General features: G+C 42.7%; 1 protein-coding gene across 2 annotated transcripts in view; it reads left to right on the top strand.

The window, feature by feature from the left end:
- Csmd1 (CUB and Sushi multiple domains 1) overlaps nt 1-22,354 on the top strand; it is a 1,585,983-nt gene that overhangs the window by 1,244,941 nt on the left and 318,688 nt on the right. For both annotated transcript variants that reach the window (XM_060381443.1, XM_060381442.1), the window contains exons 13-15: nt 13,806-13,988; nt 14,673-14,999; nt 16,269-16,463. In XM_060381443.1, the coding sequence (XP_060237426.1) occupies nt 13,806-13,988; nt 14,673-14,999; nt 16,269-16,463 (705 nt within the window). The remainder of the gene's footprint in view (nt 1-13,805; nt 13,989-14,672; nt 15,000-16,268; nt 16,464-22,354) is intronic.

The following is a 22,354-nucleotide window of genomic DNA, read 5'->3' as shown; positions in this document are numbered from 1 at the left end:
GACAATAAATGATTTAATAGGATGACCAGTTCTCTGGCTATACTTCTATATACCCATGGTAAAAGCCCACATTCATGATTCACTTATCCACAGTGGCAGCCCACATCCATGCTCTAACATATCCACAGTGACAGCTGTCACCCACATTTCCACATATCCATGGTGACAACTCATGCTTGACAAGTCAGTAGAACCCAAACATGCTGTGTTTAGGAAAGCATTGTTACACCTCATTCCTTTTCTGTCATCTTCTGAGTGATGTTTAAAATTTAAGCGTGTAGCTACCCCCTTTCATAGAAATGTTTTCAGGAATCCAGCACATTCCCAGGCTAATTCATACCTACCTTCTGGGTTTGTTTGCTTTCTATTTATTCCATGGTACTTGATCCTTTCTCATGAATAAGGCGCTGGCTTCCTGAAGTGCATCTGAAGGCCACCTTTCAAAAGAAGAATTGACAGATGTTAAAAGCAGTTGATGCTGGGAAGCATTGATTTCTACTCCCCTCAACTCAAATAGTATCATACATCAGAGCTAGACTTGTAATTGACATGTTTTTCAAAATTATTCACATGAAAACTAGAGGGTAACCTCCAAATACAACTGGATTTTATTAATAAAATGGATAATTTCCCATCTGTCATTTAGAAAATTTTTAATTTGTCCAAGTCTCAATCTTGGCCAATCAGATAAAATTTACTGTGTTTCACAGAATATGAGTGTCAGTCTGCAAATAAATGTGGTCTTTCACATTGTTGTAAAACACAGAATTGTTATTTAAAATTCTGCTTTACAGATCCCACCCCAGACTGGAGCCTCAATGACTTAGGGTTCGGGTAATTGTTTTCCAAATAAATGTATGTCTATCAGAAGAGGGAGGTATGGTTAGGATACATATACAAACACCAAACTATGGAAGCCATTAAAATAATAGTGTAGAGAGCATGGGCTGGGCTTCAAAGATGCTGGTAAAAGGAAACAAAATTTCAGTTGAGAGGAATAGGAGGGACTGTTCTTTGTTTCATGCTTTTAAAATCTGCTAAGAAATATGTGGTCAGTGTTCACACCACAAAATAAAATGAAAATTATGCTAGGCCTGGCATATACAAATTAGGCTCATGCAACCATTCCATAGTACTCTTATATTTCAAAATATCATCTTTTACATGGTATCTATAAATATATCTATATAATCATACATTTGTAATTAAGTAAATGATAAAATGTAGGTAGTGATAAAATATTAGTGAGGAATGGTCTTAAAGAGCACCTACTATGCTCCAACTGTCTGAATAGGTGCTAAACATGTGAAAGTTTCAAACATAAAGTCCCCCTACAGCTAGAACTAAGATAAAGACAAAAACAATGAATGTCAAAAGGGTCACAGCAGGAACAAGTGTGAACTGGGGCCACAGGGGAAATTGAATTGCCTGAGCAAGTGGCATCTGAGTAGAATCTCCACAGAGTGTGATGTTGGTGACACAGGACAGAGTGTCTGAGTTGTTCCCAGATAATGTGGGTTTGAGGAGAGTTGATAATAGGGGGGTCTGAAGTGCATTTTCCCCGACCTCCCTCTGAGAGGAAAGGACAGAGCTTAGAACACAGACTGAAACGAACAGCAGAATCCTGAGCACACAGGGCTTGCTTGCATTCTCTGAGAATCAGGAAGCAAGGAGGAAGGTCCGGGCCACAAGCACATCATACCAGTTGGAGTCATCTGTGGACTTGGTATTTCGGCCATAGCAGAAGGAGGAGGTTGAGGAGCTGGGTGGGCAACAGGAAGATAATTTGTGTGGTCACAATGAGGACGGAAGACTGTGGGCTAGGACTGAGGAACAGCCTACATCCAAGACAAGAAGCAGCTTGGGGAATTCGGGATTTGCCACAGCTGTAGACAAGTCTTGAGTAGTGTGTTTTGGAGCGGTGGGATATGATAGAATGACCCATGACTGGATTACACAAGCTTCTTGCAAAGTCTCAAAATAATCCCAGTAGCGTGCATTAATCATGAGGAAGCAAAGATGGGAGAGACACACAGCTGCTACCTGGGGCTTCAGGAAGTCAAGGACACAAAACTGGAAAGGTCACAGGCCTAATCCCCAATCTGTTTTCTGTATACATAAATATCAATTAAAGTCTTTTGGGCTTTAGAGCAGCTTGGAGCCAGACTGGGTGGAGGAAGCAACTGCTCCCCCTCCTCACAGATGGCTCCTCTACACCACTGCCAGAGGTCCCCACAGATGAGGGTGATTTCAGAGAGTTATCCTGCATTTGGGGATTGCAGGCCATGTGAAGAAATGGCGGGGCCGATCCCGCTGCTTCATGGAGAGCTGTGGGAAATCAGTTGTGTCACTGCAAATGTTGACACAATGCTTTGAGACATTATGTTCTCAGTGAAAATTGCAGTTATAAACACTCCTCAACCTATGAACAGTAATCCTCAGGTAACTGCACTTTAGGGTGCAGAGTACTGCAAGTCAAGGTGCTTTCAATACAAAATTGTATTGGAAAGTCAACCATTCCTACGCTGAAACACTGCAGATGCAGGACTCCTTAACTCAGGACGGAGCCGCTGTCTAGGTTGGTATAGAAGCGAATTCCCACATAAATGAACCAGTTAAGGAAAAGCAGGACACACTTCTGATTTAAAACTCAGGATTAAGAACAATAAGAATTAGAAAGAAAAGGAGGATCATAGTCTATATTGACTGTAACCAGAAATGCTCACAGCCTGCATGAGCTGTGGGCCGAAAAGAAAGAAGGGGAAGAATAGAAGGGAAGATGTGGCTCTCATGATTCTGCTAACAGCTTCATGTCACTGCTCTGGGGAGTGATTTCATGAATCACTCCCCAGAGCAGACAGGTCATGGGGCATGAGCAGGCTACAGGAGTCCCCTCCAGGACAGAGCATATTGTCAGGGAGGAGGCCCCGGGAAGAGAGACCTACATGAATATCATCTCCTGAACAGCATGCCTTCAGTGTGGCTGGTCAAGGAGAAGTGTTGCCAAGCCTTATGGGCCCCAGCTTTAGCCTCCTGAGAAGAAGGGACCAGTGCCAAGTAGGTATGTTGGGTGGCACCAGTACAGAACATGCAGTTTGATCAATAATACTCTGTCCTCTAGGTAAAGCATCAGGCCAGAGCATAGGTTCCATGATCCACCACTCCATGCTTTCCAGCCACCGATATGCTTCTTAGCAGAGAACAGGTCCAGCAAATGCCTTCTGCACAGAAAGTAAGATGAGAAAAGATCAAGTGAGAGCCTTCACCTATCAGGAGACTGAGTATACTTCATTAATTTCCATGGCCCAATAGTCTACCCTGTAATTTACTACTGAGCCTAAATTTCCCCAGAGTCCCACTTCCATCCCCTTAGATGATCATCAACTCCTTCTCATACCCTGTTCACAGTGTCTTCTACACTTTTCTCATCTCTTCCAATTAGTACCTTTTTGATATCCCACAACCATGGTGTCTCCAGATCACTGGAACCATAGTATGCCAGTGTACAGATGAGGGAGAGTGAGGAGGATTGGTTCCCAAGGAACTCCACACTTTCATCTGTCAGCTGGTAACACAGAGACCCCACCAAGGTCATGAACTCTAAGGCTTAAAAACAGGAGAATTGATACTTCAAGTCCCCAAGTTTGAAGGCTCAAGAGTCAGAGCATTGATAAGTAAAAGTAGGAGAGGGTGAGGTTATGGCTCTGGGAAAGAGAATTTTAGTTCTGTGTGTGTCTCTTCTGTTCTTTCACTTCACAAACTGCACGATGTCAACCAATAAAAGGCCAGATAGATAACTTCTTCCTGTTTTCTCCTCCTCTGATTCCTTCTCCTGCTCTTTATTTCTCCCTCTTCGTATTTCCTTTCTTCATTTTCCTCTTCCACTCTTCTCATTTTCTCTTTAGTTCTTTTGAGAGAAGTCTCACCCTATGGCCAATCTTACCTGAAACTCACAGATAGTCCTCTGTTGTAGTTGCCTGAAGGTTCAGAGTATAGGTACTGGACCCCAGTGCACGTCCTGTGACCAGTTTCTTCATTGTTGTCTCCTTCCCTACTCCCATCATTGCTAGCTGTTGAGGGCCAGCTGACTAAGGAGGTACATGGCATTTCATAGTGCAGCTGGAGTGACACACAAAAGCAGGCATCACAGCCCTTAAGTTGACAGGATGGAGACACATGCCAGCTTCACAGTGATCACTTGCTGCTGGCACCAGAGAACACCGCTTCCCTTCAGAATGCGTGAAGCAGTATTTCAGTAAAATGCACAGTCCTCTAATGGTGTGCTTAGGGAGCTCTTGTCAGTAGACTGTCTTCTCACAGCTCTCCCTGCAGGCCAGTCCCATCAGCCAGAAGTGCACATAAGTTAGGAAAGGCCTGTCAATCAGAGTGCCTATGAAAGGGACCCATCCAGACCTGATTGAAAGCTGGGCTATGAGGGGGAACAGCTCCCTGCCTAGGCTGGCCTTCTGCAGCTACCCAGAAACACTCTGTCTTATGTTAAAGTCTTCCATCAGTTTGCTGGAGTGCCGTTTTAAAAAAGTGTATCTGTAAGGACCAAACCCTCTGTCCTTGGGCTCTGTTGTTGGATGGCTGTGACTGGAATGTAAGCAAGGAGAGAGCCTCTGTAGCCCTCAGTTTCTGCCTTCCTTCTTGCTGGGCTAGGACCCTATGTGCAATTTGCTGTTTGCAAATGGCCTGGGGACTCATTCTGAGTTCATATGGATGCTAACCAAATGGATTAGGGTGAACTTGAAAGCCTCACTTTCACCAGTTCTTAAGAGCAAATGTTCAGTTTTCAAATACTGATTTGCTCCAAGACACTGGTGGGGAGTTCTTCCACATGGAAACACTGGGATGCCTGGAACATAGTTTAGCTGACATACTGGGCCAGCAAGCAGTGTGAAACTTTACTCACAGAGCTACTTGTGCTGGTGCCCTGTGTTATCAGTGGAGGAGAGAGTGACGTGCTTGGATACGATGACAATTGTATGAAGACACATCTTTGAAAGGAGTACACGTGAAAGAGGCAAGCATACCAGCTCTGTAGACACAGAGTGATGAAGCCCCTGAGGGCAGACCAGAGCTGGCTATCTAGAAATCATCTGAGCATGCTCAAATACACAAACAATTGTATAGTTTGTTGCTCAAACATGGGTCCTGGTGACAGAGAAAAATTGAAGTCAATTAACCTTGAAAAATGTTTAAATTATGCATGGCTACATCTCCACTTTATTCCTGACATTATTTCAGCATAGCAGGAGTGGGAGGTGTCCTACCACACAAGGTAGGTATGGGGTAGGCACCCTACCGGTGTCATTCTAGACAGAGCAGGTGTGGGATAGGTGTTATATTGAGTGCAGTAGACTCTGGCTTTTGTTGTCCTGAGAGATGTTCAGGGAGTTTCTTTAGTTTATTCAGTAGAGCTGATTTAGCCACATGTCCAGGGAAAAGGTCAATGTGCAGAGCTGTCTTAGTAAACCAATAATACCTGGCTCTTCAAATGAATGAAACAAATATTCAGCGGCCACTTGAGCAGACATAAATAAACATTAAGCAAGTTCAGTTCATTTCAGAATGAAAAACATCACCTTTTCTCTTATTCCCTGACTTTGTAGAAACATAAAATTAGAGATGAAAGGGTGACAAGAGAGCTGAGGCAGACTGGTAGGGAAGAAATGAGAGGGCAGTGGAATACAGGGTTGCTCAAAGGACATTATATACTCACTCAAAAAAAGGCTTTGTGTTACCTTGTATAGCTGAGATGAAGCCCAGGGTTCTCTGTGGTGAGAGAGAGCTGGAGGGTTGGGTGGGTCAGAAGCAAACCTGGAGGACTGAGTCCATACCTCTACAGGCCCGAGACAGCAGTGGAGGGCGAATGCCTCTATTTAAGCAGGGGCTGCCTCCTTATGCCCAGAACAGGAATGACAGGAGGTGTCTTAGAAACCTGTTTCTCATCTCTGTGCGGAGATCTGAAGTGCCATTGGTCCATGACAGCACAATGGACTGCAGGTGACCATTTAAAGACCCTGGGAACTGCCATTTGGCTTCTTAGGAGAGCCATAGCCCAGGCTGGTTTCACAACAGAAGTAGGACAGTATGAAGAAGTGGCCACTGTTTTTATTTATGATTCTGACTCATGATTTTTTATTGCTTCAAATATGGTATTTTTATCAGCCTATGTCAAAATCCTTCCAGTTATGTTGATAGATTTTTGTCTAAAATAGCATTTGTCTTTATTTGCCATGAATTATCTCCCAACTTATTCTAAGGAGAATAATACATTAATTTCTATTCTTTCCAAAAACTAAACACAAATCACCAAATGCATTAGAGCTACAGTGGCTGAAGATTTCTGAGACACTAGGAGGCATTCCTATCTGAGAGGCTCCCCTTCCACTGAATTCTGTTTATTATTTATTTTTTAACTTGAAGTCAGAAGCTACACGTATGGGCACATAAAGGCCATAAGCAGGGGAGAGGCCAATTCCCTCCTTGCTTTGAGGGAAGACACTGTGATCCCAGGCTCCTAAAGAGGAAGGGCTGTCCAGGAGAGGCCTTCAGAAAGAAAGGGCTGGGAGTAGAAGGGCCTAGAATCAGTTTCTGGAAAAGTTGAATGTGTATTTTTTCATGGCTGTTTCTTGGAGTAACAGATATTTGGGTGTCTTTTGTGCATATATTTACATGGAGATGTATGTACTCATTAATACATGTGTGGAGACCAGGGTTCAACCTGGAGGTGTTCCTCAGAAGCTGTCTGCATTGGATTTTTAGGTGAGGTGTCTCACTGACCTGCATCTCGCTGACAATGTTTGTCTGGTTGACCTAGGAATCCCTGTTTCACCTTCCCAGTACTGGGAATACAAGCATGAGATGCCACACGTGGCTTTGTTAGCATGCATGCCGCAGGTCCATACTGAGACTGGCATGACTGCACAATAAGCATTTTCTCCTCAGCCCTTGGCAATATTTGTTTGCTTGTTTTGGGGGTGGTGGTGGTGTGTGTGTCTCTGTGTGTACGTGCTCTGGAATAATGTGGAAACCCCACCAGGGACATACATCCATATAGTTTTGAAATTTGGATTAATAAACACAAACAAAAGGACTCAGGCATAAGCTGGTGTGCTTTTCCAAAAGAGAACTGTTTCCAAAAACTATGCCTGTAGCATGACCACAGTGGAACAAGAGATACATTGGCCCAGCCATGTTAGAAGAGCAGAACACTGGCTTCCTGTGAAACCTTGGTGCTATGGACATGTCATCATACCTTCATCTAGTCAGGAAATTCTGCTTCAGATCCAGGCTGGTTCTACCACTAGTCTTCAGGACATGCCCTTTGGCGTAGTGTTTGCACTGCAGACTAATGACCCAAAATAAAGGAAGAGACATGTTTACACCTGAATCTACAGAAAATACTTACTTACTTCACTGTCTGCCTACATCTGGAAGCAACCAATATACTTGAAAGGTGTGGAAACAGGGGTACCCAGATCCTGGAACATCATTCAGGTACTATAAAGACCATGGAATAGCAGCCACATGATACTCTGAGAAGGTAAAGTGGACTATAATAAGAACCTGGCAGGGCTGGACAGGGGGATGCAGCAGATTTTTAGGGCTATAAAACATACTTTCAAAGTCAGTATGATGTTGCAGGTGGGCATGAAAGCACACAGACTGATGGCATCAGGTGTGAACCCTAGGGCACCCTATGGGTCTGAATGGCAAGGATGCAGAATACAGATTTCCACATTAACAAATGGGCTACTTTGATGGGAGACACAAATTGAGCAAGGCTATCCCCATGTACAGACATGTAGAGCTAAGAATTCTGCACCTTCTGTTCATTGTTACAGTGAGCCTAAGATTACCCTAAAATGCTAAAGGGTTATTCTTCCTTTAAAAACTCAGAGAAATTAGAGAAACAACACCCTTCACAATAGCCACTAATAACATAAAGTACCTTGGGGTGACACTAACCAAGCAAGTAAAAGACCTGTTTGAGAAAAACTTCAAGTCTCTGAAGAAAGAAATTGAAGATATGAGAAGATGGAAAGATCTCCCGTGCTCATGGATTGGTAGGATTAACATTGTGAAAATGGCCATCCTGCCAAAAGCAATCTAAAGATTCAATGCAATTCCTATCAAAATACCAACTCAATTCTTTACAGACCTTGAAAAAAAGATTCTCAGCTTCATATGGAGAAACAAAAAACCCAGAATCTCCAAAACAATCCTGTACAAAAACAGATCATCTGGAGGTAACAGATCATCTCCATCCCTGATCTCAAGCTGTACTACAGAGCAATAGTAATAAAAACTGCATGGTATTGGCATGAAAACAGAAAGGAGGATAAATGGAACCAAATAGAAGACCCAGAAATAAATCCACACACCTATGAATACTCGGTTTTTGACAAAGAAGCCAAAACCATTCAATGGAAAAAAGACAGCATCTTCAACAAATGGTGCTGGTCCAACTGGATGTCTACATGCAGAAAAATGAAAATAGATCCATATTTATCACCCTGCACAAAACTAAAGTCCAAGTGGATCAAAGACCTCAACATAAAACCAGATACTCTAAATCTGTTAGAAGAAAAAGTGGGGAACAGCCTAGAACTCATTGGCACAGGAGACAACTTCCTGAACAGAACACCAACAGCACAGGCTCTAAGAGCAACAATCAATAAATGGGACCTCATGAAACTGAAAAGCTTCTGTAAAGCAAAGGACACCGTCATCAAAACAAAACGACTGCCTACAGATTGGGAAAGAATCTTCACTAACCCTTTATCTGACCGAGGACTAATATCAAGTATATACAAAGAACTAAAGAAGCTGAAAAGCAGCAAACCAAGTAATCCAATTAAAAAATGGGGAACAGAGCTAAACAGAGAACTCTCTATAAAGGAATATGGAATGGCAGAGAAACACTTAAAGAAATGCTCAACCTCATTAGGCATCAGGGAAATGCAAATCAAAACGACCCTGAGATTTCACCTCACACCCATCAGAATGGCCAAGATGAAAAACTCAAGTGACAACACATGCTGGAGAGAAAGGGGAACCCTCCTCCACTGCTGGTGGGAATGTAAACTTGTACAACCACTTTGGAAATCTATCTGGCACTTTCTCAGACAATTAGGAATAGTTCTTCCTCAAGACCTAGCTATACCACTGCTAGGTATAGACCCAAAATTTGCTCAAGTACACAAAAGGGATACTTGCTCAACCATGTTTATAGCAGCTCTATTTGTAATAGCCAGAACCTGGAAACAACCCAGATGTCCATCAGTGGAGGAATGGATACAGAAATTGTGGTATTTTTTCCACAATGGAATACTACTCAGCAATCAAAAAGGAGGAAATCATGAAATTTGCAGGCAAATGGTGGGATCTAGAAAAGATAATCCTGAGTGAAATACCCCAGAAGGAGAAAGACAAACATGGTATATACTCGCTCATATAGACACCATTGTTATGTGCGCACACAGATGCAGTATTCACTCCCAGTCATCCCCAGGGAAGGGGAAAGGCCATGGAAGTTCATCATGGTGCCATTTCCACTTTCTAGAGCCTGCTTCTGCTCAGGCTTCCAAATTGTCCAAAAGTTCTTTATTCTCTCAGCTTGGCTGTGCTGTTCAATGCTAGGCTGATGGTTCATTTGGATTGCACTAAAGAGTCCCTGACTGCCTGGGACAGAGCATTCTCTGAGACCCTGTCCTTACAGGTGACTGTGCACATTATCTCTTTAGACAGATGCAGTGGAGGAGACAGGAGAAGAGCGCTTTTACTTAGCTGAAAAGAAGAGTACTTGTTCTTGTTCCCCAATGCAGGTCATTTCTCAACCCCAACATTGAACCAACAAGATAAAGGTTCAGAGTTCAAAGTAATCCTACACATTCTCTGCCACTGACTCCGTCACAGTAACTCACAGCTGGATGGGGGAGGCTTTTTGCTTTTCTGAAAAAATCCTTCCTCTTTGGGTTTTCACTCTAAATATAAGGAATCAGAAATCCCTGGTGTTGGAATAGAAGGCTGAAGTTAATGGGGAAAGAAAGTGGAACCGGCCCGTGGGAAACACTTTACTCATGAACGAACAGCTGGAGAACACCACTTGTGGTCAGGCATCTTTTCTGCGACCCACACCTGTCCCTAACAACCTGGCTGCTGGTGTCTTAAAAACAAGCACTTTGAGGGCAGGGCCTGAGTCTGTTTGCCAAGTTCTCATACCCTGAAGCCTTAGCAAATGCTACTGTTTGGCAACAGGCTGGAAAGATGGCTTAGAGCTTTGGCGCATACACTGTGCTTGCGGAAGGCCTGAATTTGCTTTCTAGTATTCATGGCAGAAGGCTCACAGCCACCTATAAGTCGAGTTCCAAGAGACCAGGTGTCCTCTTCTGGCGTCCACATCCATTGCACCTATGTGCATAATGTGTGTGGGTGGGTGGGTGTGCACGCGCGTGCGCTCGTACAATTTTTAATATGTACAGTTACAGTTTTTAAATATAGATAATTAAAAGTTAATACAAATTTTAAAATGCTGGTCATAAGGCTAGAGCATTCTGCAAGGACTAGAATCTTGCTGGAATAGACGTGAAGCCCACACATTAGCGTGAACGTGGCTGTGTCTGGCCAAACAGCTCGAAGATCTTCATGCGCTGACAGTGGCAGATGTCAAGTGGAGTGTTCTAAACAGAAAGGTCGTGGCTCTTCCACCATTCTAAAGTTGTATCTGGCAGTAGTGTCCAGGGGCAGGTTCACAGTGAGGACTTTCACTGGGTTATTTGCATGACTCTAGATTAGTTCTAAAACCTTTGAAGATCTTCAGGAAAGAGCAGTCTGTAACCCCCAACGAGGAGGAAAAGGAAAGAAGGGAAAGGATAGAGGAAGGTAAAAAGGGATGGTAGAGAAAGAGGAGGGGTATCTAGCCTCTGTGAATCTCCACCCTTAGGAAGAAGGATGCTATGCATACAAAGGTGCCAAGACACAGCCCTTGCCCCAATTCATTCTGAGATGAATATTAGTGGCAATGGCTTGGAGTATGATCCAGTTTCTCTGTATGTCACATACTATTGTGAAAGCTGTTCCATGAATTTTTATAACCACAGAATTCTAATAAAAATAAACTAATGTGAGTAAGTTACTGCAACGCCATAATTCTGGGTGCTGCGTGATAGTACTTTGGCTTTGAGGCTGGTGAAAGTTCATGGCTTGTGAAATAATACATGCCAAACGTTTTAGCTAACAGTCAAATGATGTTAGCGCACATATGGGAGAGGATGGCAAGTGGCTACAGAGGGCTCCGAGGACAGTGTGAGATAAGCGGGTTCATCAGATGCTGTATTCATCTTCCCTGTGATCCTGAAGTTTTAGTCAGCCAATCAGATTATTTCTGCCAATGTGGAGTTTGGGGGAGACATCAGATGACAGAGAGAAGTGGCAGTTAGGCCAAATAGGACTGGAGGAGCTATGAGCAAGAAGCGCCTGTAATGTCCAGCTAACTTGTGTCACTTCTGGCTGGGAATCACAGGAATGATCACCTGGAGAGGCCAGGGTGGTGGTTTCTGACATAGAAAACGTGAGCGATACTTACGGCTCAGGTTGAATCAAGAGGCAGCAGAAAGCAGTCACTTGCAGGTGTTTGAGACTTCTAATGTTGGTGGACCTTGCAAAGGTCAAGGAGAAGGTAAAGGAATGAGTCTAAACCAGCGAGGCCCTGGCATGATCACAGAGGTAAAGAACATACGATACAGTGTAGACACAGATGCTGAGGTCAGGGCAGGTCCAGGCTGTAAGGCAGAATGACGGTAATAGCTCTCACTGGTGACCAGACTTAGAGAGATGCTGCATGCCTTGCAGTGCTGTATCAAAATAATCACCATGGTGTGGTGGATCAGAAGGTGTGGGTTTATTTTATTATGATTGCATTTTCTAGATCAGAACGTGTTAACCTACTAATTATCAGAGTTTATCGTAATATTCGAATAGCATTTTTCAGATCTTTCCCTTGCCAGTCCCCTTGGGCTACTGTTTTTGTGTTTCCTCCATATGCTTTCCAGAATACTGTCTGAGGGAAGCAGCTCATTTCTGCAAACATATTGTTTTCTCCAGGATCCACACAAGACAAGAAGAAAGGGGCTTTGCAAGGACACAGTGTCAGCTCACTGTCTTGATTTACCTGTGTCCCAGAACTGTTATACCAGCTTTTAAAAAATGCTCACCTACATTCAAAAAGTAGTGAACTCCATTGCTATTTTATTATATGAGTGATTATGGGTGCAGTATAAATCATCAGATGAAAATGAAATTTAGTATGGTGAATGTAAAGCCTGTAATGGAATTCTAAGAAACATATTCCTAGAAAAGGTATTGAGATGCTCAAAATAAATACTTGGAAAGTTCAGGAGGGAAAAGGTGAGAATTGATAGTTAGAAATAATTTTAGCTTTTTTAAAGGTGATAGATAAAAAATACCTCAATAGATCATCATGGAGACCCTAAGAGACTTGGGCACAGATATTTCCAGGAAACAGGGCAACAATCTCAGAATATTAGGGCGAGTGTTCTAGTACAAGGCTCTTCCTTCTGTAATCATGTTTCTAGGATTCTAGGATTCACTTACAGCTTTTGTTTCCTAAGGGGATTTGTATTTTTATTCAAGTGTGTATTGTATTTCCAAGAGAACATATCCAAGTCATCTCCAGCATGTCACAGCCCACTTGGATGGAGACTTGACACCATCTGGGTGGGGAGAGGTTTGACTCCATCTCTAGAAGCAGAGGTATGATGCGGTGTTAATATGAACAGCCAGGCTCTTCTTCTAGTTTTTTGATTCCTTCAAATGATCCCATGGAGCTGCAGCAGAGATGCCCATCTGAGTATGACACAGTCCTCATGTGAAAAATCTGAAACAAGCGTCGATTAGGCCAATAATTTGGGTCACTGTTGCAAGGTTCCACATAAGATGCCAATGCAAATATCCTCATCAAGCCCTCTACTTCCCAGAGGGAAGCTACACACTGTGGTAGCTGAAGCTCTGTAGAGTCTGCTTTACTGGTAGTCACTGGAGTGCGCCAATGGTTTGCAGAGGACGTGCCAGACATCCAGGTAGCTGCAGGCTTGCCTCGAGATAGGAACCTTTGCATGTTTCGTGGAAGAGACAGCCAGGCACCTCCTGGCCTCTATCAGGAGAGGCCCAAAGCAGCTTACTCTCAAGGTTCTTTTACAAATCAATAACTGAAAAAAATGGCACTTAGTTAATGGCTTTTGCATAGCTAAAATTTGATACAATGCCTGTAAACTGTTTAGTGGTCTGGTATGTTCATGCTCTCAATTCGTTGCAGTAATGTCTTGAGAAAAGGGCTCCAGCTGCATGCTTTCTTCAAAATTGTAAACAGGTTCATGCCACATCATCAGTTGTTTTAATATTCATTTAAGAGGAAGAATATTCAAATAGCTTAGACTGATTTATATATCCTGGTAGTTGCAGTTGATCCTATTTGCCTTGTTCATAGCAAGAAGCATAAATTAAACTAAATTAGAGCTTGTGTCTTAGTTTCAGCAATAGCAGTTAGAAGGCCGGAAGTTCTGGGAAGTGGCACCTGTTGTCTGTGACCCTCCCCTGATCAGCACCTCTGCACAGCCATGTGCCTGGATTTTATAGTAAAATACTAGAGGAATGGAGACTCTCTTTGAAAATTTTTATACAAACAGTGTTTAGATGCACAAACAGAGACAGTTCTTGGCTTTGTGAACGTGTTTTTTAAAGGGTATTCAGTGGCTTGTTTATCTCCCTCTCCTCAGAGATCGAGAAGGGAGGCTGTGGAGACCCCGGTGTCCCAGCCTACGGGAAGAGAACTGGCAGCAGCTTCCTTCATGGAGACACGCTCACCTTCGAGTGCCAGGCGGCTTTCGAGCTGGTGGGAGAAAGAGTGATCACCTGTCAGAAGAACAACCAGTGGTCAGGCAACAAGCCAAGCTGTGTGTGTGAGTACTGCCCAGGAGTGTTCAGCCAAGCTATGTGTATGAGTCCTATCTGTGAGCATCCAGCCAAGATGTATGTGTGAGTACTGCCTGGGAGCGTCCAGCCTCAGTTATGGAGGAAGGAAGGGGAGTGTGCAGAGAGGTGCTTATGGTGTTTTCTGCTTCCTCACTGTGCTAAAAACAGCTCACGCCTTGATCCTGTCTGCTGGGTAAGGAATAGCTGAGCCTTTCGCTTGAATGGATGAGACATCTACCACCACCTCCACCAGGAACTCACATCGACATGGTTACCGTAGGCAGGACCCGGATATGAGCTGGTGGTATGAGCCAGTGGACAGTGGCTGTTTGTAATGCAGTTAGAGAGTCCAGTCAGTTAGAGCTATCAAAATGTACCTATTACAATCACAAAAACCTAGTTCCACTTATAAATAAATATAGCAACACTATTTCTTAGCCCATGTGATAGAATTGTTTTTAGGATACACCAATACTTAATTTTCAACAGGTTCTAGCTGTCCTCAGAGTTGGGAAGGAGAACACCTGCGTTCCAACAGGCAGAGCTCAGAGTAGCTGCACTGTGAGCCCCTGTCAGTAGGATTGCCCTTCCAAGTTCTCTGCAGTTGTGTTCATGTGACAGTGCTTTGGGTCTCTGTCATACTACATGGAAATATTTTCATGTGCCCACAGTTTCCTGCTTCTTCAATTTCACGGCCTCCTCTGGGATCATCCTCTCACCAAACTACCCTGAGGAATACGGCAACAACATGAATTGTGTCTGGCTGATTATATCTGAGCCTGGAAGCCGAATTCATCTCATCTTCAATGATTTTGATGTGGAGCCTCAGTTTGACTTTCTTGCTGTCAAAGACGATGGAATTTCTGACATCACGGTTCTTGGAACTTTTTCTGGCAATGAGGTGCCTGCTCAGCTGGCCAGCAGTGGACACGTCGTCCGCCTGGAGTTTCAGTCTGATCATTCCACCACGGGCAGAGGGTTCAACATCACCTACACCAGTGAGTGGGCACACAAGCATCTCTTCCTTGCCCCGCCATGTTCACAAATACATGAACTAAGAATTCAAGGCTGATACCTCAGGACCGTAAAAATCATCCAGTGTAGCAAATATATATCATCCTGATAAACAAAAATGGCATTGCTCTATGTGAGCTGTGCCCCAGTCTCCTCAACTAGAGCTCTCACATAGCTTTCCTCTCTGTGTCCATCAGTCCATTTATCTACCCATTTATTATTCATTTCCCATGCAACCCTCCATCTATTATTATCATCTGTCTATTCACCCAGTAGCCATCATTGATTCATCTGTCCATCATTTGCCTTACATTTATTCTTCATTATCCATCTGCATATCCATCTATCCATCCATCCAGCCATCCATCCTTCCATTCACCTATCTAAGCATTTATCCATCCATTGTTCCTCATATCCACCCAACTATACCTTTTTTATTACTTATGCACCCCTTATTACCCATTCACCTCCATCCAGCCTTCATTATCCACTCACCTTGCATTATCCAGCCATCCATTCTTTATTATCTCTCTATCCATTCTTTATCCATGAGTCGTTGTATCTACCTGTCTTTCAATCCAGTCATCTTTTCATTCATCCAGCAATACATCCACCTAAGAATGCATGCTCTCCAGAACACTACAAAGTGGTAAAAATGCTTTGATGTATCAGATATCAAAGTACTGGGGATAAGAATAATGGTACCTGGAGATAGCTGGTGGACGTTAATCCGGCAGCTAACTTCCCTTTGTTTCTATTTCTTCTTTTGGAAAACATTTGAAATAATGAAGGGAAGCGTGGGGTAATAGGACTAATACCAGTAATGCTGAGTTATTCACTGTTTAGAATCTGTCTATACTTATTTTAATTACAAAGATATAAACTTTCATATTTGTCATGGCTTAAACAAAAATAAACAGGTTTAGATCACAAGATTTCTGACCCATATCACATGGTTAGGCTAAGAGCAGGGCTCTAACAGGTCAAAGTTCTTCTGATCTCTCTCCTTACCCCTTTTCTCAGTGCACAGTGAAAGTCAGTTTTACCAGCAACATGCTATGGACATGACAGACAAAGGGCTTCCTCTATTTCTCCCTCTTCCTCTTCTCTCTAACACTGATAGCCAATGTTTTTGTAGAATTTATCTATGGCTGACAGATATGAGATTCTGTTATCTTGTTGTGTTATTTTCAGGGCATGTAATTAGTACTTAAGCATCTTTATGTTACTAACTTTTCTCTTTCGTGATTCAGCATTTGGTCAGAATGAGTGCCATGACCCTGGGATTCCTGTGAATGGGCGGCGTTTTGGAGACAGGTTTCTGCTGGGAAGTTCTGTGTCCTTCCACTGTGATGATGGCTTTGTGAAGACCCAGGGTTCTGAGTCCATCACCTGCATCCTGCAAGATGGGAACGTGGTCTGGAGCTCTACTGTCCCTCGCTGTGAAGGTGAGCCTGTGACTGGGGCCTTCAGGAGGACAGCAAACAGACTGTAACCGTCCCAGACTCCCTTAACAAAAGCACACAAAAATGGCTCAAATGTGGGAATTCCTTCTCCCAAGTCAGTAAGCTGAACATCTAAGAGCAGGGCTTTGGTGGGGGTGGGTCCTTCTGGAAGCTCTAAGAGGGAGTATTTCCTGGTGCCATCCAGCCCAGGTTCCTGTGGCCTCTGATACTCCGAGGTACCCATGGCTTGTAGACCCTTAGTTAGCTTGTGCCTTCATCCCCCACTGATGTTTCTCAATGTGTCTGTTTGTCAGTAATTTCCTTGATGAGGCACTTTCACACCTGATCGAGGCAGCTCTTCTGTTTAAAATTCACCTAACCTCTCATAACCCCATCTCTAAATGTGAGCCTATCCCAGGTCCTTTGGACAAGGGAATTGAGCCGATCAGCCATATGATTTTAATTGATTGTTTGGGCTTTATTATCACAGCTTACAAGAATATGACCTAATTATCTTCTTGATGTTTCTTCATTACTGATGTAATAAAGGCAGAGGAAAACAATGATAAGGATAAAGACTCAGCATGTAAATATTGATTGCTTTTAAAATGTCTTGTCTGAGAGTATGTTCACACACTTGTGGTCACAATCCTCCACTCATGAAGAGCTAAGGAAAGCTCTCTTTTCAGAATTATCTTCTGTAAGTAGCAAAGAGATAGAAATTCAAAGGCAAAATAAACATGACCATGGTCAGCAAAGGTTAAAGAGCGTTGTTGAGATACATTATTGCTAGGGCTGTGGACACACTCCTGGTGTCTTCTGTCTGTGAGAGTATGAATAGATGATGACAGTGTTCCAGAGTAAACTGATACTGAGACGTACAATTCCTTTTGTCCTTTGAGCCATGGCCTGTGTTTTTAAAATAATAGAATAATACCACAAAATAGTCTAGCAACCACAAATGATGCTGCTGATGAATGTTATTTGTACAGCTGTAAGAACAAGACTTAGAAACACAGAAAGCTCAAACCATAAGGTTTGTTTGGGTAATTATGTTGTATCCAAATGCCAGGGATCACCCACCACTGCAAATTTTGTAAGATCAAAGAACATTACTAAAACCTTATCATGTGAGAGGATGGATTACACAAAATATGCATGCTAATGAAACCATTTAAAACATAACTGTGCTACTTAATAGCACGGGAACATATATAATTAGTCATGATGTACCATGGCTGAGAATATCTAAAAACGTAATAGTTCATGTTAACAAAAAGCTAAAAGGTGTTAAGAGCTATTTTTTAATTAAAGTTATAAGGAAATGGTTTCACTGTATTTCTGTTTCTATTTTTTCTAATGTTATCACGTTTCTTTTTAATAAGTAAATAGAAAAGAGTTATGTAAATTGAGGATTGCTTCTCTATCCAACTCCATCCCCTGTGCTCTACAGGGCAGAAAAAAAAAAGCATGGCATAATGTTACCAGTCCTGTGCCCTGCAAGAAGTTTAAGCTGAGCTTGACTCAATGTGTAGATTAAACCACTGAAGAGCAGCCAATAGCAGAATGGCCTCGTTCTGCCCCAGCCCAACCACCACGAATGTTCTTCAATATTTTAGAGGGGTGTGAATCTAGTCAGGGTGGACTTACCCTAGTCCCACCTTCAGAATTACTATTTTATTTTTACTATTAGATTTTATTTTATTATATTTTATAATTTATTCACTTTACATCCCAATTGTAGCCCCCTCCCTCATGTCCTCCTGGTCCCACTCTCCCTCCCTTTTTCTCCCAATTTCCTTCCCTATTTCTCAGAAAGAGGGAGCCCTCCTTCCCTACCATCTGTCCCCAGCCTGCTAAGTCTCATTAGGACTGCTTGCATCCTCTTCCTCTATGGCCTGGCAATGCTCCCCAACCAGGGGGATGCGATCAAAGCTCAGGCAGCAGAGTTGATGTCAGAGACCACCTCAACTCCCCTTACTAGGGAACCTACGTGGAGACTGAGCTGCCTATTGACTACATCTGAGCAGAGGGTCTAGGTCCTCTTTATGCATGGTTCTTGATTGGTGCATCAGTCTCTGCAGGCCCTATGGGCCCAGATTTATTGGTCATCTAATGGAGCTTCTGTCCACTCTGGGTCCTTCTATTCCCCTACTCTTTCCTATGACTCCCTGTGCTCTGCCCAAAGTTTGGCTGTGATTCTTACTCTTTTATAAATTAAAAAAAAGTTTGAGAATTTTATAAATGCATGTAATGAATTTTTCTCAATTCTACCCTCATTCCATCCCCCATATTTCTATCTCCCACCTACTACTTTCCCCTCCCAACTTCATGTAATCCTTTTCTTAAAACCCACCAACTCTTCTGCCTATATGTACATGCATCTTGGGCCATGTATTGGAGCATGGGTACCCTTAGGGGCAGAATGTGTCTAATCAGGTCCTGGTCTTTACCTCTTTGGGTTCTGGAGAGGTGCAAAACAGTGTTCTAGTTGCTTCTATAAATTGTCTACCACTTTGTTGAATTATGAATATCACCTCTAGGTATAAACGGATAACATAAAAATAAAAATATTCACTACAGTAAGAGAGTTTTGATCTATCAAACACATAGCATGTACATTTTGCATGTCACATATTATAGATTTATAGAACCACATGAAATCCTCTGTAAGCAGGTAAATTCATACTTGTGGACTCTCAGGTTGACATGGGTAATTGTGTTTGCAGACACTGTTCTGGCCAAGCATTTCTGTTGACTTTGAAGCATGAATGCTTTGTTGATAAAGATGTTTAAGATAACAAGACTCTAGCACCTGCTCTCATCTAGCAACAATTATCTTGTGCCACTGTGAGCAATAAACTGTATAGGAATGCATGCAAGCTGCAAGGTGAACATTTGCCTGAGAGAACGAGGAGAGTAAATGGACTGAATCAAGGCAGGATGAAAGGTCTGGTAAAAGGGGAAGCTGCCAATCACATTAAGAGTTGATAGAGCAACCTAGATGTCCCTCAACGGAGGAAAAAATACAGAAATTGTGGTACATTTACACAATGGAATACTGTTAGCTTTTAAAAATAAGGAAATCATGAAATTTGTAGGCAAGTGGTGGGAACTAGAAAAGATCATCTTGAGTGAGGTAACCCAGAAGCAGAACAACACACATGGTATATACTCACTCATAAGTGGATATTAACCATATAATGTAGGATAAACATACTAAAATTTATGCACCTAAAGAAGCTAAACAATAAGGAAGATCCTAGAGAAGACACCCAATCCTCATTCAAAAGGACAATTGTGATAGACATTGGAAGCAGGAGAAGATAGGAAACAGGATAGGAGCCTACCACAGACAGCCTCTGAAAGACTCTACTAATCAAGGTATAGAAGCAGAGGCTGAGACTCATAGCCAAACTTTGGGCAGAGTTCAGAGAATCTTAGGAAAGAAGGGGGATATAAAAAGACCAGGAGGGAACAAGTGCTCCAAAAGGAGACCAACAGAGCCATAAAAGCTGAGCCCTGGGGGCCCTGAAGAGAGTGATACCCCAACCAAGAACAATGCATTGAGAGGATCTAATACCCTGGGCTCAGATGTAATCCATAGACTCAGTCTCCAAGGGGGTGGGGACCTAATAAGAGGAGCAGGGACTTTCTTTGGCATGAACTCAGGGGCCAGCTCTTGGATCTCTGCCTCTTGGGGGTTATAGCCTTGCCTGGCCACAGAGGAAGACAATGCAATCAGTCCTGATGAGACCTGATAGGCTAGGGTCAAATAGAAGGGAAGGAGGACCTCCTCCTTCAGTAGACTAGGGGAGGGGCATGGGGGAAGATGGTGGGATTGGGGGGAGACAAGGGAGGTGGCGATAGTTGGTATACAAATTGAATAGATTGTAATAAATGATAATAATAACAAATTTAAGAAAAGAGTTGGTGGAGGATTCATTCCTTTTTAGGAAGAGCTGGGCCCAACCCCATGCAGTGAAATGCAAACTCTAGCTGGGCTTGTTTAACAAAGCAAACCTTTAGGAGAAAGGAAGGGTGACAGGTGACAGAGTCTGGAAGTTTTCCTGTTCAGGAAACTCAATTACTGATTGCAAATGATTCATTGGCAGGGCAGGTGAATGCTCTGATAATAGTTGAATAGAGTGCCCAATTGATGCAGATGCTGAAATTGAATAAAGTTCAACTTTCAGGACCCAAATCAGGAGAGAAGAAAGGGCAAGGCAGGAGGAAGTGAGCAAGAATATCAAGTGTTGCCTAAGAGGGATGCAGAAGGCTACAGGCCTTCCAGAATGTGTGAACACTCCTGTTCCTTACACAATATGCCGTCTCTCACTTCTCTTCCAGAACATGTAGTCTGTCATGCCCCACACACAATGCAGGGAATCTCATGCCACTTACAAAATGTGAATACCCTCTCATTCCTTACAGAACACAGTTCCTCGTGCCCCTTACAGAACAGTCATGTACAAAGAACCTATTAGTCACACAGAACACTCCTGATTCTTGTGTTTTCCCAATACTAACTTTTTAAACAACTCACATTGTTAGCTACAAAGCAAATATAAACATTTTAAAATCAATATAAGCCATGGTGGATTTTTTTTTGTACTGATGTTAAAGTACCATGAGTACTAATAAAAATAAATCTAGAATCAACAAGAAATCTGGACCCCAGAGCCTAGCCCACCCGGAACAACTCACAGCAGAATTCTTTCAGTTAGAAAGAATGTGAGGTACATACACAGATGTAAGGCCAGAAACCCAGATACCCAGATACCCAGATATGAGGGAGCACACAGATGGGAGAGAGCACACCTAGATGTGATGGAACACCCTGATGTGAAGAAAAATACCCAGATGTGACCTGGGATGGGTACACAGATGTGAGGCAGCATACCTAAAGCTATACTTCAAGTGTAGTATTTGCAGGCGTCCAAGGGAGGACAAAAAGAAAACAATCTGGAAACTGACACTTAGTTTAATAAGTTAATGGAAAGACAAAAAAAACTATAAGGTTAAGCTAATGATAATCAAGGCTAAAAGATAACCCAAGATGAGTATGAATGAGTTCCTTGTTGATGCCACTAGCAAAAAGGATCCAGTGATTCTGACGATAACCCTGGGGTGGGGTGGACGTAATGACGATGGGTTCACAGGAGACAAATGTTACTGTAGTTAACAATATAGTTCCAGATGGATCGAGTCTTACACAAACTGTTCTGGCACATTCCCAAATGCCAAGAACATGACAGTTGTAAATCATGTGGCCTCACAGCAGAGCTCTCTGTGCAGTAGCTCAGCCTCTCCCCTTCATCCTTCGCTGTGACTCGGTGATATTTGTGAAAGTCTCAAGTATTGTGGGGAAAATAATTGTGCACAAAACTATGAACTCTAGGAGTATAAAGTTGAAAATAAAGCTCAACAATAAAGTTTAAAGTCTTTTTGAAATTGATGTCTTTTCTAGCAAAGATATAAACTATCAATAAGAACCCAAACAAAAAGTGGGTTCTATAAATTACCCAAGAAAATTTATGTAAGCACTCTCTCAGGCCATAAAGATCTTTAGTCTTAGCTTGTATTTTCCAGAGGCCCTTCTCTCTGTAGTCACAGGCCATTTTGTCATAAAAGGCCTCAAAAGAACGAGCATGTTGCTTAATGAATTTGAAAACAAATTTGAAAGCAAAACACTGGCTGTGTTTTGTTAACATTCATCAACAATTATGTATGATCTGTGTGTGTCATTAACACAATGAGCACACCTTGGCTTAGATATGCGCAGTAGCACACCATCTCAGAAAAATCCGTTTTACACTTGAGACTATTTAAAAGTAGATGAGCAGGTACTTGTGTGAGATGCGGATGGTGGTTGTGTGCAGATCAGCAGGGTG

The sequence above is a fragment of the Meriones unguiculatus genome, chromosome 4 (genome assembly GCF_030254825.1).
Source record: "Meriones unguiculatus strain TT.TT164.6M chromosome 4, Bangor_MerUng_6.1, whole genome shotgun sequence".
Classification (NCBI taxonomy): Eukaryota; Metazoa; Chordata; class Mammalia; order Rodentia; family Muridae; genus Meriones; species Meriones unguiculatus.
This window is presented reverse-complemented; position numbering and strand designations above follow the sequence as displayed.